The 20,780-nt window shown below is 37.4% G+C and overlaps 2 protein-coding genes across 2 annotated transcripts; both read left to right on the forward strand.

Annotated features, from left to right (window-relative positions):
- Window positions 1-547: 547 nt before the first annotated feature.
- On the forward strand, window positions 548-1,673 carry LOC116211686 (sugar transport protein 10-like). Its single transcript, XM_031546163.1, has one exon. The coding sequence runs from the start codon at window positions 976-978 to the stop codon at window positions 1,636-1,638; it is 663 nt and encodes a 220-aa protein (XP_031402023.1). The 5' UTR covers window positions 548-975; the 3' UTR covers window positions 1,639-1,673.
- Window positions 1,674-1,708: 35 nt separating this feature from the next.
- Window positions 1,709-2,943, forward strand: LOC116211687 (sugar transport protein 4-like). The gene has a single exon (XM_031546164.1). The coding sequence runs from the start codon at window positions 1,728-1,730 to the stop codon at window positions 2,178-2,180; it is 453 nt and encodes a 150-aa protein (XP_031402024.1). The 5' UTR covers window positions 1,709-1,727; the 3' UTR covers window positions 2,181-2,943.
- Window positions 2,944-20,780: the final 17,837 nt, after the last annotated feature.

The raw sequence follows: 20,780 nt of genomic DNA on the forward strand, positions 1-20,780 counted from the left end.
CCTTTATTATGTCTATAAATATAACTGCTAAATTGTTAGGAACTCAAGCCAATTGTCCTTCCTTCAATCTTGATCATAGCTCTGTGTTCCACAGCTTTCAGGTTTACTTTCTGTTCGATCAGAAAACCATCCTTGACATTGATCCAACTTCAAAGACGATTGACGTCTCAACACAGCTCGCTAGGAGCCTCGCTAGCTAGCTCGTGGTTCAGAGAGCGATAGCTAGCATTGATCGATCCAATTAACTAATCTAAGAAACTGATACATAAATATGGCGGGAGGGGGTTTCGTTGCGCAAGGTCCTGTTGGGAACTACAATGGGGGTATCACAGCCTTCGTCGTCATCACTTGCATCGTGGCTGCTACGGGAGGTCTCTTGTTCGGCTACGATATTGGTATTTCAGGTCAGTCGATTTATTACTATATGTGCATTTTCACGTGGACCAAAGAAAAGTTCCAGATGAAGTAAAAAAGTTATTAATTAATAGGCATGACTTGTCACCGATTGAATTTGAACTCGCATGACCAATTTCATCAAAAAATTTTAGGTGGTGTGACCTCCATGGACGACTTCCTGATGAAGTTCTTCCCAGCAGTGTACCATAGAACAACAGACGGGTCAGCACATGACAAAAATCAGTATTGCAAATACGATAACCATTTGCTTACACTGTTCACATCCTCCCTCTACCTCGCCGCACTAGTTGCTTCCTTCTTTGCCTCTGAGATAACCCGTGTCTTCGGCCGCAAGGTGTCCATGTTCTTGGGAGGCCTATCCTTTCTTGTTGGAGCTATCCTCAACGGCATTGCCATGAACATCATAGTGCTCATCATCGGCCGCATCTTGCTCGGTGTTGGTGTGGGATTTGCCAATCAGGTATATATACATACAGACCATCGATATGAGTTGAATTAATGTGCCTATTATATTAATGAATATTATCTCAACCGACATTAATCACATATGTTCAATGCATGCAACTGCAGTCGGTTCCAGTCTACCTGTCCGAAATGGCACCAGCAAAAATCAGAGGAGCACTCAATATTGGGTTCCAAGTCGCGATCACAATCGGCATTCTTGTCGCGAATTTCGTCAACTACGGAACTGCAGAGATCAAGGGTGGATGGGGTTGGAGAGTTTCCTTGGCTCTGGCAGGGGTCCCTGCCCTGTTCATGACCATCGGATCTATCTTCCTTCCAGACACTCCCAATTCCATTATTGAGCGAGGTCACCACGAGGAGGCCAAGCGTATGTTGCAAAAGATCCGTGGCACCGAAATTGTCGACGCAGAGTTTGAGGACCTCATTGCAGCAAGCGAAGCTGCCAAGAAAGTCCAACAACCGTGGAGGAACATGTTCCTCCCAAGATACAGACCTCAACTCGTCATCTGCTCTCTCATTCCATTCTTCCAGCAAATCACTGGCATCAATGTCATCATGTTCTATGCTCCTGTTCTCTTCAAGACTTTGGGCTTCGGCGACAAGGCATCCCTCATGTCTGCAGCTATAACTGGTGTCGTTATTGTTGTTGGGACCTTTGTTTCTGTTGCTACGGTTGATAAGTTCGGGAGGAAAGCTCTCTTCATTGAAGGTGGCGTTCAGATGATCATTTGCCAGGTATCCGCCAGACATCATTGATTGTATCCTTCCTTCATTCTTTCCCACCTATATATGGTGATTGAAAAGATAAAGACGATGGACAGTCTGTTAGTTATTCATTGTTGTCAATGCAGATTGCTGTAGGAGTCATGATCGGCTCCAAGTTCGGATTGACGGGCGAAGGGTCCTTCAGTAAGGGCGAAGCCAACTTCCTTGTGTTCCTGATCTGCGCTTACGTAGCGGCCTTTTCGTGGTCATGGGGCCCGCTGGGGTGGCTGGTACCTAGTGAGATCTGCCCACTTGAAGTCCGATCACCTGGTCAGGCCATTAACGTGTCCGTCAACATGTTATTCACTTTCATCATTGCTCAGGGCTTCCTTTCCATGCTCTGCCACATGAAATTTGGTCTCTTCTTTTTCTTCGGCGGCTTCGTGATCCTTATGACCATCTTCGTGTTCTTCTTCTTGCCCGAGACGAAGAACGTCCCAATTGAAGAGATGAACAGGCTTATGAAGGCGCATTGGTTCTGGGGTAAATACATCCCCGATGAAGAGGCCACTGGGGACAAGTACACTGCATGACTTGACAAGGATTGCTTGTCATATACTTGACTGGAGCTGGAACCGTATATGACGCGATTGTAAACTTCCTCATCAATTTTTGGGAATACCTAGTGAGTTTCCGATCACGGGGATGGTCAGTCAGCGAGCCAGGGGGGATCATGGGGCCATAGGTGGCAGAGAGGAAGTAGAGGAGGGACTTGATTAGGTCTGCAAAGCACAGGGTGACGACGATCACGATCCAAGTCGCCATGGAAGAGAAGAAGCAGAGCTTTGAAAGCTTGGACAGAGGGGAAGTTGGAGATTATACAAATATGAGAAAAGGTTGAGGCCAACCAAGTCTTTTTTTTATTTTTTTTCTTGTGGTAAATAAAGTCTTCATTGAAACAAAGAATAACCAGAATCCATAACAAACATTCATGGGGATGCGACCCCAATAATATCCGAAAATAAAGCCTGAACTACATTAGCCGGAGGATCAGTAAACACAACCAGGGATGACATTTGGTCACTGGCAACTGCGCATCCGAGCTAGGGTATCCGCAACCATTAGCTTCCCAGAAAGCATGCCTCGGGATGATCCGATCAAGCCTGCTGCACAGAGTCCTGCAATCATCGATTAAATGAACGAAATGGGAATTTGACGACGTCTTGCCCCAAATCCAATAAAAAACTGTTATAGCATCAATTTCAACAATTAAAGAAGAGATGTTGAGATTTGCAGCAAGCAGCAACCCCTGCCAAGCGCTTGAAGTTCAGCAACAACTAATTTAAAAAAAAAAAAAATCTCGCTATGAAAGAATAACTTCAATGTACATGCTATATGAAGATCATTGGCATAAGTTAATTAATTATGGGGTATAGTTATGGCATTCTATTGTGGCTTAGCTATGCCACGTAATATGTAAAATACAATAACTCTACATATACATTCAAATATTATACTCATTGATGATTTGTATCTTAAAAGATCTTTTCTAAGCTATGTACATTTTGTTTTTCTGCATACAACTATTGCATATGAAAATTCAACTAATTATAAACAAGCCGAGAAATGCACAAACCCATAAAAGTCGTTTTTATAAGGGTTACTATCTCATATCTACTAGTGTAATATAACAAACTCTCTACTGCAATGATCTGATCGAGGCATGTGCTACCACATATTTTTCGATATCTCTGTTCCTTGTCCCTTTTTTTTACTTGTAAGTGGTTGGTAATGCTTTGTGTTGGTTGCTACGAGGCAATACTAATACATGCGATTAAAATTTAACATGTTGGAAATTATTATTCATATTCTTTTTCAAAAAGCGCAAAATATGCCCTCAAAGTATTTGTTATCTCACCCACTCCACCAAGTGTTTATCAGACTCCACGAAATGGACGACGACATCTCTTCATTCCTAATGGTCATTTCTTTTTCTTTTCTCTCCAACACTGCAATAATTTGGCAGAACATTGCAATTAATATATAATTACGAAAAGCACATTGATCAAGTCATAGTGTTTCGAGATAATCAAAAGACTTTAGTGTGGCTCGTGGGGAATTATTTTGAGATCCTTTTCATAATATAATTAATGCATTATGTCTCATTACCGGGCAAAAAGAATAAGCATTATGTATAAAATAATAATTTTATAGGCATCCCTGCAGAACAACACTTTTCCTCCCGCACAATAATCAATAACTAGGGGTGGACCCACTCGAAATCGCGAATTTGAAATTTTCTTTTATATTTTTAGGATTAATTGCGCCATATAACATAACGTTCGAATGAATTCTTAATTCTAACCCAAATTTAATTTTTTACCTAAGATATCCCAACATTGACGTGTTGATTTCACATCTATCCCAACACTAATTTCCCATCCAAAATTGACGGAATTGCACACGTAGCGCATTAATTTTGCAATACATGTAAGCAACATTACAAAATTAACTTGCCATGTGTACAATTCCGTCAATTTTGGACGGAAAGTTAGCGTCAAGATAGATGTGAAATCAACAGTCAATATTGAAATATCTCAGGTAAAAAATCAAGTTTGGACTAAAATAAAGAATTCCTTCAAACGTTATGTTATATAGCACAATCATCCCTATTTTTTATTCATCTTAATAATATGTATGATAATTAATATAGTTTATAACTAAAACTAATAATAAAATTATTTTTGTAAACTAAAACTTTTGATACGTGTCATGTCATCGATTTTCTATCTTTTTCTTTATTGTGTTGCAGTCAATCAATCAATATATATAGGGAGAGATAAAATCACATGATTTTCGGCGCAGTGGAATTACACCATTCCCTCCAAGTCCAGAGATCGATTCGTGAGACCTGCATCGCCAGTAACTTATAATTTTCATTCTTTTTGAAATTTGGTGAAAGATAATTTATTCTTCATTTTCTTTTTTCTTTGCTTAGAAAGGTGATTTTATTCTTCATTTTCTTCGTCCATGACATTTTACATACTTATATAAAACTAAAATGGATTAAATTCTAGATAAATGCAATCATAACTCAAATATAAACGATGATATAATGCGTAACACAATAAATTTGTTAGTTTTGTTTAATGACTAAATAAAATTACTCTCACAATATTGAAATGCAAAACTTACCTCTATATATATTTTTTTAAAATTTTATGTTATAAATGATATGTTTATCATTAATGATCATCTAAATTAACCCCTTCAAGTTTCATTTTCTTTTCACAGATTAAAAAGAAAAACCATAATATTATGAATGACCATACATCTATTAGGTATGGTATTTAATGTTAGGTGGAAAATCCATACTTTCTGGCAAAAAAAAATTAATTTTTCACTTATATCAAAATACATTTTTATGATTATTTTATATTTATCTATTGACTGAACCTTAAATAATGTGGTGTAATCTATCATATGAAGTATGGCATAAGATAACTAAAACAAATGGTAAGTTGGCTAATCATAAAATAGTAAAAAATTTATAATATATGCAAAGGCTTATAATTTTCAAATATAACGTAATTATCCTCAATTTTTCAAATACAAATGCACGTGATATCTTTTATTATATCAGCTAGGTTAGAAATATAATTAGATTTAACTAAAGAATCATTTTTTGTTTGAATATTTACTCTTCATTACCATTTATTGTGAACATACTTTAATAAACACAAGAATTTTAGTTATAAATTATTTATATATTGTGACATCCATCATGAATTAGAATATGATCAATACCTTGAAAAATTATGTAAATTTTGCAAACAATTAATATTCTTGGATTAGACCAAATATTATAAAAATTAAGTTAATATTTCAACTAATTATTGATTGAATGAGCCGTTTCACCCCACAGCAAGACACGAGACTTGTGCCTGGTTTATTTGTAAAAAGCATGCACTCTCTATTAATATTATATATATGATATCCTTTTTCTTTTAATTTCATGGAGCGTGTTTCGAATGTTTACATGCATTGATTCTTGAATGTTAAGCTTATAGTTTTACTCTTAAAAAGATAGGAATAGATCAAATTTAAAAATTATTTTAAGGAAAGGAAGACATGATGGACTTTAAGAAAATGAAAATGTTCGCAGTTTATAAATTTATTAAGATAAATTAACAACGAAATTAATTTTCATCATTGGGTCTTCTCATATGGAAAAAATGGAGAAATATGTATTGCTTGTAATTCAAAAAAATATGCGTTTAATTAGTATAGTTTCTTAAGAAAGGTAAAATATAGACGAAGAAAGTTTGTGTTCGTGAAGGAATATCTATAAAAAAAATGTATGATATATGAATAACTATTCTGAAAAAAGGTAAAATAGATAGATAGATAGATAGATAGATAGATAGTATAGAGGGGAAAAAAAAGCATTGTGTTAAATCTTTTGGTGGGTCAATTAGGTTATACTACTACCATGTTGGGTCAAAATTAAAAGTATTTGACAAAAGAAGAAAAACTGAAAAAGTGAAAGGAAAAAGATTCGCACTCACAAACTAAAATTTGAAAAAGACTATTACACATATTGAATTTCATATACCTAGTACTTTTAGTACGAAATTTTTTCTAACTTTTCTAAATAAAAGTCAGGTAAATATATTTTTTTGAAAATAGTCCGACCATAATGATCAAATCATTTGGCCTAACACATTGACCAAATTAAGTGGAACATTATTGGGGGTGGATCTGAATTACTAAAAAGGCATAGTGTGTCGACCTTATAATCGAATAATTTGGTATAATGCGTCGATCAAATTACTTAATATCTTTTCGAATTGGATTTGAAAATGCAAAAGAAAAGGGAAATTAAAAAAATTACATAAAAAATGGAAATTGTGGGGGCTTAGTCAAATCTTTTGAATTAACAAATCGATCGAATTACGTAGTTTTTTTTTCGATCGGATTTAAAAATGCAAAAGCAAAGAGAAAATTACAAAAAAAAGAGGAAATTGTGGGGGTGCGAGTGGGAAAAATCCACCCATTCACCCCCACAAACAGACCCAAAATGATTTCCTTGTATGATTCTCCTTATTTTGATCATCTTAGCTAGCCCTAGTTAACAAATCACAAACGTCGTTTCTTTATAAACAATAATAAAGCAAATTCACAACCTTCTTTTATACATATATCCCCTAAAAATATTGGTTATGCTAATGAATGAATTATATAATCTTTATTCACAATGTGCACCATAGGGAGCGAATTGCGTATTTGACCTCAAAATCTTTCAGCTAAAAAGATATCGCTAGTCGGAAAGTTCTGGTCAAATACATTAGCACTTAGTAGGTCCAAATCTAATCAGAACAGCAAGGATTGATCATCTACATAGAAGCAATAACTAAAAAGAAAAAAGAAGAGTGGACTACCACCGGCGTCATCCACTTATTCATTAGTAACCGTTTTTGTCCCTGATATATTTTTGCCACCAATTGGCCCCAAACGTTGACATTCCGTCTAACATTTATACCATTCCATTAACTTCCGTGACGGAAAATTCATGGACGGCATTATATTTTCCGTCACTTTTCCATCATAAAATGGTATAAATGTTAGACGAAATGCCAACGTTTTGGACTAATTAGTAGAAAAATATGTCAGGGGTAAAAACGATTACTAATGAATAATGAATAAGTGGAAGGTGACAGTAGTAGTCTATTCAAAAAAGAATTATAAATATATGACATTCAAATAAGCCTAATTATAGAGAGTAGATGGCACATATTCATTCAAGATTCCACCCCTTTTTTTCTGACATGTTATTAATTGCTTATTAAAAGTATTTCTACTTATTCTCAATTTCAAATATCAATTTTAATCTTAACAATTTTTAATTATTGTCTCTGGTACATCTTAGTTTATTCTGAAAATAATACATATTTTTTTAACATTTATTATGTCTCATCACTTTTATATCAACAACAGTATTCTCACATCAAGTCTAATAAAAAATGCTTAAATTCTCCTAAATTTTGTGCCTAAAAATCTTTTGTAATTCAAAATCTCACCGACATTTATTGAATAGTGTTGGATATGTGTAAATTACAACACATGCCATTATGAGCAGGATTTTGAAAGGAGGTTTTTTATTTGGAGGATATAGAAAAACTCACATCTAATTGTTACAATTTTATTTCTCCAAAATTTTCATTGAAACATTGTACCAATGATCTCCTTATTACTATGTATTTCATTAATAAATGAAATTAATGCACCAATGACAAAATTAAATTAAATTAAACGAACAACAAAATCTATCGTTTTGAATTTGATTCTTATATAGATAGCGTATGGGCAACTTGGAGATCTCCTCCAGGTGGGAGGAATTGTTGTGTTACTTACATATGTCATTGTAATTTATTTCGTTAATGCAAGAGAAAAAGTTCGCCAAAGTTGGCAATTTACAAATAATATAAAGTTGATACACAAATACTACATGACGAGCGAAACTAAAATGAAAGGTCGTGCTAAATTTGAAACTAAATCTAAATGTCGTGCATTCTAAGCGATTTCTGAAAAGTTGTGCTAAATTTATAACTAAAACGAAAGGTCGTGCTAGATTTGAAACTAAAGCAAAAGATCGTACTTTTATGTGCGATTTCTAAAAGGTTGAGCTAGAAATAGGAATTTGATCAAAGGTGGTGATTTTTTATATCATTAATTCTATATATGTTGGGGTCGGGTCATCTCATGGAACAAATCACGTGACAAGCACGTGATTGGTGATTTTAATGAGATAAATTGTTCTGCTGATAAAAGAGGGGGGTTAGAAACTTGGCTTCTTCCCTAGATCTCACCTTGATGATTTTTTAAATCATTCCGGTTGCATTGATTTGGGCTTTACTGGTAATTCTTTCACATGGCCAAATAAAAAAGACTCGAATTAGCCCGTATTAAGCAAAGGCTTGATAGAGCCATAGCAAATGATGAATGGAGATCGCACTTTCCTAAGGCTGGGATCCTCCATCTCCCTTTCACTACATCTGACCATAGTCCTATTTTTTTTATTAAACTTTGGATGGATTCTCTCACGATGTCAAGGTCTTTTCGTTTCGAGCAGGCTTCGACTCGTGACCCATCTAGTGTTGATGTGGTTAAAAAAGCATGGCAGGTTCCGATTATTGGCTGATGCGGCAGACGACCTGGCAAGTCGGTACCTGGAGAAAAATAGGTTTTGACAACCTTATCTCGAAAGAAACGGCCTCCAGAACAAAACTCACAGCCTGTGGCTGTGAAAAGACGAGATTTTGGCCGAATTCGATCGTTTAAGGCCTCAAACGGGCAATTTTATGTTAATTAGGGTTTTTTTATATTTTAGGAAATAATTTATCTTTAAAAATATTTTTAGGAAATAGTTAATGATGCGGCAGACGACCTGACAAGTCGGTACCTGGAGAAAAATAGGTTCTGACAACCCTATATCGAAGGAAACGGCCTCCAGAGCAAAACTCACAGTCTATGGCTGTGAAAAGACGAGATTTTGGCCGAATTCGATCGTTTAAGGCCTCAAACGGGTAATTTTATGTTAATTAGGGTTTTTTTATATTTTAGGAAATAATTTATCTTTAAGAATATTTTTAGGAAATAGTTTATTTTTAAGAATATTTTTAGGAAATAGTTTATCTTTAAGAATATTTTTAGGAAATAGTTTATCTTTAAGAATATTTTTATTTCTTTCGATATATTCTCGTTTTCTCTATTTAAACGATGTAAGCCCTAGGGTAAAGGGGAGTAGAGTCGTCGTTTCAGATTATTAATAAAATTCAGAGCTTTCGTGCTTTGTCCAATCTCGGATTCGAGTTTGATGCCTATTTCCTGGTATTCGTAGAATCAACAGGTATAGAAGGTTGTAGTTCCGGTATTCGTGCACGAATCAACGGGTCTGTGACGGTTACTTACGTTATACGCTGCGTCAGTTGGTATCAGAGCTAGGTTCGTTCTTGGATCAACGATGCCGCTCAGGAGGAGGGATCGTGTGGAAGATGTTTATGACTGTGAATATCTGCGATATCTGGAGCAGAGGCTAGATCAGCTAGATCAGCTGGATCAGAGGATGGAGCAGAAGATGGATCCTATGATGGAGCAGTTCACACAGCAGATGGCTGCACTTTTGGAGAATCAGAATCGGAGAAACCCTAATCCGAATTCTGACCCTGATCGAGAAGAAATTGAGTATGATTCCAACTCTGAAGGGGACGCGACTTTGTTTTCCGAAGAGGATCCATCCGATGAAGCATTTTTTGTAGCGGGAGGCAATGGAGAGCCCAAGTTCGACGAGGAGGAGGAGACTGTGACAGGAATTGGGATTGGGGCAGCGGTGACGATAACTAAATCTATCAAGGAATTGCGGGATCTCGGTGAATGTTTGCCGAATCTTGACAATGGGAACCTTGACTGCACCCGCTCTGGACCACGTTCAGCTTTTGATAGCAATGTCGTTTATCAGTTTGACATAATGAAATATATTCTTGATTTTGACTTCGATGGGCATGGGGAAAATCATGCTGCTGATTTTATCTCTAAACTCCTAGGGCGAATTCGAGGGCGAATTCTCTCCACCCATGGGAGAATGATGCAGCAGACGACCTGGCAAGTCGGTACTTGGAGAAAAATAGGTTCTGACAACCCTATCTCGAAAGAAACAGCCTCCAGAGCAAAACGCATAGCCTATGGCTATGAAAAGACGAGATTTTGGCCGAATTCGATCGTTTAAGGCCTCAAACGGGCAATTTTATGTTAATTAGGGTTTTTTTTATATTTTAGGAAATAATTTATCTTTAAGAATATTTTTAGGAAATAGTTTATTTTTAAGAATATTTTTAGGAAATAGTTTATCTTTAAGAATATTTTTAGGAAATAGTTTATCTTTAAGAATATTTTTATTTCTTTCGATATATTCTCGTTTTCTCTATTTAAACGATGTAAGCCCTAGGGTAAAGGGGAGTAGAGTCGTCTTTTCAGATTATTAATAAAATTCAGAGCTTTCGTGCTTTGTCCAATCTCGGATTCGAGTTTGATGCCTATTTCCTGGTATTCGTAGAATCAACAGGTATAGAAGGTTGTAGTTCCGGTATTCGTGCGCGAATCAACGGGTCTGTGACGGTTACTTGCGTTGTACGCTGCGTCATTGACTCTTAAGGCTTTTCAACTGTGGTAAGATCAAGGTTTTAAAAACCAACTTAAAAGTCTTGGAATAGAAATTGCTTTGGTTTCTGCTAGTCCAAAATTGCAGATATCCTTAAAGATCTAGAGTCGATCCAAAACCAAGACCCGAGCGCCGAAAATAGAGAAAGGGAACAAAGGCTATGGAAGGAACTAGACGAAATATTGATGAGGAAGGATCTGATTTGGAGACAGAAATCTAGAGAGCCGTGACTTGAAGACGGTGACCGGAACACTAAATTCTTTCACCTATCAACAATCATCTGACTCGATCCAACCACATAGATGCAATCAAAACCGGTGACAATCCACTGATCCAAGACCCATTAGATATCGGTAACTATTTCATTCCAAAATTTCTAGGATCTCTTTACGTCTTTTAACCTTCGTTTCCTGTTGATCTTGAAGGGTTCGTTAGCCCGGTTATTTCGGATGAAGAGGATCTAAAACTCACTTACATATCCTCTGTAGAAGAAATCTCAATGGCCTTGAACTCCATTCAGAATTTAAAAGCCCTGGGCCTCGATCATCTTTCGGCACTCTTTTACAAATTTTACGGTAACCCCGTCAAACCTCTTCTCATTTCAGCAGCCCAAAATTTTTTTTTCCAATCAGGCTTTATACTAAAAGAGTGGATCAACACTTTTATCCAGTGTTATCAGAACTGGACCGGATGATGAACCGGAAGGGGTACGGGGTCATGGGTTTATGGGTCCAATCGGGGTTCGATGGGTCGGACCGCATGTTTATTTAAAATAAAATAAATATTCATATTATTAAAAAAATTATGATAATTAAGATAAAAGTATGATGATTTTAAAAAAATATAACAATAGTATAAGAAAGTATCTATATTTAATATTTCTTACTTCAAAATAAATATTTTATTTTAATAAGTACTTAAAAGTAGAGTTAAAAGAACAAAAAAGTGGTGGTGGCTTGGTTGGTAGTATGCTAATATGAGAAGTAAGAGGTCATGAGTTCAAATCCTTACATAACTAACTAATTTTTACATTAAATAGGAAACCCATAAAAACCCATAGAACCGGCCGGTTCAATGGGTTCGACGGTTCAAAGTTGCCATTTCGGTTTTCAAGCGAACCGGACCGGACATGAATTTTTACATTAAATAGGAAACCCATAAAAACACATAGAACCGGCCGGTTCAATGGGTTCGACGGTTCAAAGTTGCCATTTCGGTTTTCAGGCGAACCGGACCGGACATGATGCCGGTTCTCGGTCCGACCGGTCGGTTCGGTTCGGTTCTGATAACAATGATTTTATCACTCTCATTTCTAAAAAGCATGGTGCTTCCACCTTCAAGGATTTTTGCCCAATTAGCGTTTGTAATGTCTCCTATAAAATTATTTCAAAAATCCTTGCGAAGCGTCTTAAGCCTTTCCTTCATAGACTTGTTTCCCCGAACCAAACTGCTTTCATTAAAGGAAGATGGATCAATGAAAATGATTTTTTTAGCTCAAGAAATTCTCCATTTCATGAAGAACACTAGGGCGCGTAGAGGCTGGGCGGGAATGAAAATGAATTTCATGAAATCTTTTGATAGATTAGAATGGAAGTTCATCATACAAGTGCTTAAAAATTTCGATTTCCACTCCCAATTTGTTTCTCGAATCGAACAATGCATCTCAAGAACTTCCTTCTCTATTCTCATTAATGGTTAACCCCCATGGACACTTTCATCCGGGTAGAGGCATAAGATAAGACAAGGGGACCCTATCTCGCCTTCTCTCTTTGTCGTATCAATGGAAATCTTGTCTAGGCTGCTTTACAGGGCTAAAGTGAACCATGAAATCAAAGGCATTCAAATCCGCAGAGGTGGTCCATCCATATCACACCCCATGCTCATTGACGATCTGATCTCTTCATCCTCTCTTGCACAACCAACTACTTCATAATCTTTTCGATGAAAATATAATGCGCAATATTCTCATATTACATCTTTCTCTTGAAAAGTATGATGATCGTATCATTTGGACTTTCACCTCCTCAGGTATACACTCTGTTAAGTCGTTTTACATCAAGGATCAGGGCGTGAGATTCAACAAGTCCTAGACTTAAATGGAAATTGATTTGGGGATTAAAAATTCACGAAAGATTGAAAATCCATTTATGGAGATTTGCAAGTGTATGTCTCCCTGATTTGCTTAAAGTGGAAGCATGTGTCCGCTTTGTCTTACCGGTTCCATAATTATACACACCTTTATGGTGAATGTATTTTTTATCGTTTAGCATGGACAGAATCACCTTGGAATTTGATTTCGGATAATTTCCCTAGAAATTCCTCGATTGATATAATTCCTTTCATTGTTCAGCCTCCAACTCTACTTTTGTATTGATCTGTTATCTTTTGTGACTTATGGGGCTGTTGTGCTTTATACTTTATGGAACCTTAGAAATGATGGTCTTTTTGCAGGGGTTCTGGCGAACATTGCTTGCATGCTACAACATATTCGAAAATCCTACCGCGAGCATAAGGGCAACACACAACAACAGACCGCCTTCAGCAAATATGGTCCTGCTACTGCCCGAGACCAGCCCTGCACCCACGACCAAGGATCTCACCAAAGCTCCCACTTCATGATCCTGATGCCTGCTACAGCTCCTTCACCCTCACTCTTCCATGCGCAAAACCTATCTAGGTCCAGTCTGGAGGAAGATTAATACAGATGCAGCATGGCAAAACCTCACAGCCTATGTGGCAGGGGTGGCACAAAGCCTTAACGAACACGTCATCAGCTCATGGTGTGCCCCTTATACAGCTTCATCTCCTCTCCAAGCCGAAACCTATGCAATCCTTCTTGCTATTTCCATGGTTCTCAACGCGGGATGATCAAAGATTTGGGTAGAATGCAATTCTCTTTGAGTAGTAGATGCTTTGGCTAATCCCCCGAATGTTCCATGGGAGATTAGGAATATTATCTTGGACATTAGGTACCTTCTTTCCCCTTTTGTCGAATTGGTGTTGTACCTGAGTATCTCGGACCTCTAACTGCCCATGCTCTGAGCCAGTTCGGCTTTGTAGCAAATTTTGAGTCTGTTTGCATGTTTGAGGGCCTTCCTTGTACTAATGCCAGTTGATAATAAAATTGCATTATCCAGCAAAAAATAAATAAATTAAACGGGCCAAACTGAAAAGTTTCAATGTGTAAAATTGTATAGTGGTATCCAAACTTTTTCTCCTCAAAGTGCACAATGACGCACGCATATATTATCATTAGGTTAGTTCGTCCATTTCCTTTTTTTTGAACGCTTACCGACACCGTGCATTCATAAACGATAAACAACGCGTGATTTGATTCATCCAAGCACCTTATTTTATACAAAATAAGATATTATAGAATATGGCAGATTAATTTAGTTTGGCAAATCCGATTCATCATTTGTCCAGTTTGCTTGTAATTTTTTGTTCTTCCCAAGATGTTCTCTTGAGCATTTCATTGGATAACTACATCGGGACTCATAGCACTTCGTAATATTCATCGATCACTTTTCCATAAGTATATTATACACTTCGTAATATCCGTCGATCACTTTTCCATGAGTATATTATATATTAATTTAGATCGCTTTACGAGATTCTTCTATTCGTTGTGTAACGAGTTTTCAAATAAACACTTTGGGTAAACTCTTAATTTATGAGTAAACGGCTATTTGCATTCCCTACATCAACTTTACATCACTAAGTGATAGTGGTTAACAAACTTACTCCCATGTGTTTTAGTAACCCGAAAATTCCCAGTTCGAATTCCTTCTAGTGCATTTGTCAAAACCAATCCCTAGTTATGCGCCCTTCCGCTTGGGCTTGGAGGACACTGACTTGTATTTACTATATTAGGCCTTTGATAGTATTACGCTGACGAGACTAATAATTGTGCTAGTCCATTTTCACTTAAAAAAACTTTACATTGTTTCGTGCAATTATCCAATAATGAACTCACAATTTCGAACGCATGCCAATAAACTCATCTTCTCATATCCCCAAGTTCCAATTAATTAAAGGGAAAATTGCGTCAAATTACCCATGGTTTACTCGTTTTGTCAAATCTATCATATGCTCTCTTTTTTTTGTCAAATATATCTCATGGTTTACATTTTGCTCAAAATCTATCCCGTCGTTTTTGTTTTCCGTTAATGAAACGTTAGTAGGCTTCAAATCTATCCCATGATTTCAATTTTTTCTCAAATCTATCACATGGTTTAAATTTTTTCTCAAATCTATCCTAGATAAAGAGGGTTATTGTAGCGAAACCGTTAGACATTGACGGAGATGTAACGGCAGGATAGATTTGAAGCAAAATGTAGACCATTGGATATATCTGACAAAAAAACATATGATAGATTCGACAAAACGCGTAAATCATGGGCCATTTGGGGTAAAAACCCCTTAATTAAATGACCAACTTATGTGATCAAATATCATCATCATCATCATCATTATTAATTCTTAAATTGCCCAAATTCTCCTATATAATCACAAAAAATTAATGAATAATATTTTATATATTATTTAATTTTGACCGAATTTTCTTAGATTATTGTTAATTATATATTATACACAATTTTTAATTAGAATAAATACTTTTGCTTTACATATTGATTGAATTTCTTTCAATTAAAGGGAGCTTTTAGAATAATTGTTTTCATAGGTGGGTTAAGTACATTTCTTTTGCATAATGATGGAATACCTTTTAATCAATGTGAGGTTTTAGATCAATATTGCCAATAATTTTCATTTATAAAAATTGAACCAGAGAAGAAGGTGTTCAAGAAGATTGCGATAATTTTACCCAATTAATTTGTAAAATTAAATCAAAAGACATCAAACCAAAGGCTCTCTTCAAAAGTCTCAAAAACATAGGAAGAACAATGAAAAACATAACTCCTCGAACCCATCTCACCACCACCTTGGGCCTTCGCCTCCACCAAAGCCACCCTACCACGGCCCCTAGCAGCTACCTTCGGCAGCCTTGCACCGCCGCCAATGGCCTCCAGCCGCCGCCAGAGCTCCGGCGAGTGGCTGCACCGCTACCACCCTGCGGAGTCCAAAGCAGGTCCTCCCAACTCGGTTTTTCGAGCCCAATCCATTGGTGACGTCCATTTGTTCATAGGAGGTTCCTAGGTGCCCCAAATCAGCACCATAACAGCCGCTTACCACCTTCCCAACCGACATGGAGATGGCCTCTTGAGGCGTGGGTAGGTTGACTTCAAGACGTCAAATCCCAAGTGGTGTTCTCGGGTTCCCATCACCTATGTTCTCTTGGATAAGTATAATTTCTTCAACTTAGGAGCATGATTAGAAGTCTTTTTGGTTGATGGATATTGAAATGATGAAATTCCCTGCTTGGCCGCCCCCCTTATGCTCCGAAATTACCTATTATCAACCCTATAATCCTAAAATCGAATTTGTGTGCCTAAGATTGAACTAGAAACCAAAAAAAATGTATCTTTTCCATCACCTACCTCAGCATCAATCATAGGGAAGGCATAGTTCCTCATATTGAGAATTTTCCTCCAGGCATAACAACATAAGCTAGGCGCCTCCACGGACCACAAACTTTTTGCTTTGAGGAGATATGCATCAATCTAGGCGATCCAAAGGAAGTCTACCCTTTTGAAGATCATCCAAATAACCCTTAGAACTCAAGCTTTATTCCATATTTCAATATTTCGAACATCTAATCCACCCTCCTACTTTGGATAGCGTACGACATCCCAGTCGACTTTAGCCCCACGAGCATCTGTGTTCTTACATTTCCAGAAATATGCTCTGCACTTTTGCTCAACAGCCCTTAACACCTTTTTCTTTCAATAAGAAAGCCCTTCACCAAAAATTGAGGAAGGAGTGTATGACTGATTGGATAAAGCTGCAACCTAGTGGCAAAGGACAAATTAACAGCCCACCCTTCAATCCTACTCGTAATCTTGTCACTCAATCTTCCTAAGATAAGCGGAACTCCCACATATCTAACTGGGAAGGAACCGGCTGTAAAACCACTTGAAGACAAGATTTTCTCTCTCTTTATGTTCCACGCCAGCAAAATAGACCTTAGCTTTCTTGGGATTGAGGCAACGCCCAGACATCGTAAAGAAATCCTTAAAGATCATCAATATACTACTAAACGAGGTCGCGTCATCCTCAAGAAGATCATCTGCAAATCCAAGGTGTGTTAATTTTACCTTGGAGCATAAAGGATGATAAGAAAGAGTACTCGATAGCCGCAAAAAGAGTATCTTGTTTTTCCAAATTTTCTTTTCTTTGGTAGGCATAGAAAATTAGTAACTAGATAATCCTTTTCTACGGTCAATGGTTTGATGTCAAACATGTCGACAAATGCCGAGGTTTGTCGATAAATTTTTCATCGATTAGCTAATAAACTCGAGTATTTAACCAGTCTCACCAATGCATTGCAACCATTTTTCTCGATATAAACCAAAAAGGAACCTCCATCCCATGTGATTGCAGATTCCACAACTATTAATGCTTGTGATTTTTGTTGAACCGAACCATCGCGGTCTCAATTGAGACTGCTCCAAACAAGCACGAGCTCGAGTATGTGATTGCAAATGCTAATAGGTAATCACTTTTATTAAATGAATTAGGAGTTGAATCGTTTCAATGGCGAGCTCTTTCACGACCTATAATAAACAAAGTGGCTAATGATTCAGAGGATAAACATCATAAAAGATATTCACGTTTTGCTAAATACTCCGAAAGGTTATCCTAATCATCCTACCAACCGCTCACAATGATATACAGTATTAGAAGAATAACTACAGCACACTTGAAGATGTTAAAATAGGAGAATAGGAGAAGGCGACGGAAGTTGCGGGGGCCGAGTCTAAGGATGGTGAAAACGTCGATTAGGCGGTTGCAGAAGGAAGGAGATCGAATCTTCAAGGAGCAGTTGGGTCATGAGAAGAGAAGAAGAGGAGTCGGTCAGGAGTCGGTCGGAAGGCAGGAGAGGATAGAGAGGTGGAGCTCAGTCGCGAGAGAGAAGGGTGTTGTCGTGTTTTTATTTATTTATTTATTTATTATTGTTTTTTTCAAGAGACGGGCGTATATGAGAGGTGATGATAATGGGTTAAAATAGGTTAGCCCCATGGAAGAGAGCAACACATTGCTCTCAAATAAGTAGAAAAGAAAAGGGCAAAAATGCCTGCCGAATTGAATTACCAAACAAGGATTTCGAGAACTGGGTTGGCCGATCTACCAAATGTTTCTAGACCTTCTTCTATTTTGATACGACATTGAATTTTTAAATAAGAGAATTGATAGAATTGTCTCACCAGCCAAATAGTGCAGAGTGCGGTCATATTTATAGACCGAAATACATCATCAAGTATAGAAAGATAAATATGTTGATGATTCTTCCTCGTATATAATATCATATATATTCTAATATCTTATTTGATTCTCCATGATAATAAATTTCAAAAATCATTTAGTATGTTCAATTTCATCAGGATATATTGAATTAATTAATAAAAGTCTCTAGCATCTACCGAATTGGATTGGTTCAAGTGACGGTTTGACGCTTATTCCCCTTAAGCAAGGTTTCAAGTTTGAATCATGTTAATGGAGAAAATTCACACTGTTAGGATCTTGGTTTTCAGATCTTGATCGCATGCAGACCATGAGCCTTGAGTGACCTGCAAAACGGGGAAGAACAGGATGAAATCCCGGTTTCCCTTTCCGATACTTAATTGAGAATGTATCAAAGAAAAGTAAAAGAATTGAACTTATGGTTTATGGGTACCTTGAAAGATATTTATAGGAGTCTCGAGATATCTATATCGGGATATCGTAATCTGTGTATAATATTTAATAATAAATAACAAGTAGATGTACTTGTCATATATAACGTTAGAGATAGGAAACAATATCTCGTAGATAAGATGTATGCATCAATGGAATATTCAAGAAATAGTATCAAAGATATTATGAGATATATAAGAGATAATTGTGGAAGAGATATATCCACAAGATATTGTTACCAGTTCGGTGTATCAAGGTGGGCCCCTGATGGTAGGTCAAGCCGGATAGGTCAGGCTAATTTTATAGTCCATAAGCCCCCCACTCACGTGAGCTCGAGATTTGAGAGGTTGCAGGAGTTGGTCAACGTTGCATGATTGACATCATATTAAATAGTCCTAAGACATGTAATCAGGAAACCATCAAAAAGACTAAACCTTCGTCGTTAGATAAAGCGAAGGGTGCTTCTGTAGGCGGGGAGGCTCAACAGATAGACCTCTATTGTTAAGCGAAGGGTGCTCCTGTTAAATAAGGAGGCTCGAAAAATAAACCTTCACTGTTAATTAAGCGAAGGGTGCTTCTATTAAATAAGGAGGCTAAAAGATTGACATCCGCTGTTAAGTAAGCGAAGTGTGCTCCTATAAGCAAGGAGGCTTAAAAGATAAACAAGCGGAGGTCAATCTTATAGGAGCACCCTCCGCTTTTTATTTTTGTTTCGAAACTTTGAGTTATGAACTATGATTTGGTTTCTATATATATGTTTTTTTTAATTATAGGTAGAATCTTACTATTCATGATTCCATAACCCTCAACCGATTCTAGTTAGAATCACGATTCTAACAACCTTGGCAAGGAGGCTCAAAAGATTGACCTCGGCTGTTAAATAAGCGAAGGGTGCTCCTGTTAAATAAGGAGACTTGAAGAACTGATGTGATAAGGGACGATCGATAAATGACAAGTTCAAATGTAATTCATGATAAGCATAGAGTTCATCATTCATAAACTAGAACCCTAAGGAAAAGTAAACCTACTACAAAGAGATAGAAATAAACATGCATTCTTAGCACACCGCGTTAATGAATTATTCGTTGAGAGGCATTCTCGCGGCAGTCGCTTACAGCACTACTTTGGTGAGGTGCGACATTCCTTTCTTGGTTTTTGTGTTGGACAAATGATTTGCGGTGGCCACGTTGAATCAATTTCTCTATATCCTTTTTTAAAAACTCGACACTGCTTGGTGTCGTGTCCCCAAGTTTTACGGTACTTGCAGTACTTATCAGAGTATTTCCCTATATCCCTCAATTCATTAACCTGTGGAGGTTTCGCAAGATCGAGTCTCTCGATTTCATGGAGGACAGTAGACCTTGGCACAGTGACGGGCGTGAATCTTTTAGATTGTAGAGGCAAGTGTCACTCCATCTTTCTTCCACTTCTAGGGTAATCCTTTCGTTTCTCCTCCACACGCTCAGTCTGGCTTGAAAGAGACTCTTCTAATATTATAAACTTCTTGGCATGAGCTACAAGGTCAACAAAGTCCTATAGAAGAGTAATGATGAGACTCTTCTTGAGCCCTCCTTTCCTCAGGCCTCTTTGAAAGGCAGACATCGATTCGCGCAGGGTCAAAAGCTCTTTATCTCGATGGCGACCTTGAAGGAGTGCTTGTACCATGCTTGAAGCATCTCTCCCTCTTTTTGCTCAATGGTAAATAGCTCATTGAGGCCGCATTTCACTCGTCAGGTCGCCGTGAACCTTTGGATAAATAACTCTTGCAGTTGCTTGAAGTTGGCGACAGAGCCCGAATTCAGCGAGTGAAACCAACCAGAAGCAATCCCGGTGAGAGTTCCAAGAAATAGCAAGCATTGGAGGTTCTCGGAAGCGCCTTTTTCGAGAAGCAATGTGATGTGGTTGATTGGATCTATTTTTCTATCAAAAGGGGTTATTTGAGGAAAATTAAATTTACAAGATACCTTGGTGTTCAGGATATCATGTGACAGAGGGGATTGAAGGTTCTCGCTAGGAGATGGAAGGCCCAGCTTCTTTTGCTTAGTAGCCTGAATAGCTTTTGCAACCTTTTCCTCGATGAGGCGTTGGATTTCTTCAAGAGAGAGGGCCGCAAACTGGTCTAGGAAGGAGTGTAATCAGCTGCATGTCGCTGGGCAGCTTCTTAGAGCTCCATTTGCAGCGA

This window comes from Punica granatum, chromosome 6, assembly GCF_007655135.1.
Source record: "Punica granatum isolate Tunisia-2019 chromosome 6, ASM765513v2, whole genome shotgun sequence".
In the NCBI taxonomy this organism is placed as follows: Eukaryota; Viridiplantae; Streptophyta; class Magnoliopsida; order Myrtales; family Lythraceae; genus Punica; species Punica granatum.

Excerpts from the sequence above, each read along its gene's own strand:
- LOC116211686 (XM_031546163.1), top strand. The coding sequence starts at position 976 with ATGCAACTGCAGTCGGTTCCAGTCTACCTGTCCGAAATGGCACCAGCA.
- LOC116211687 (XM_031546164.1), top strand. The coding sequence starts at position 1,728 with ATGCAGATTGCTGTAGGAGTCATGATCGGCTCCAAGTTCGGATTGACG.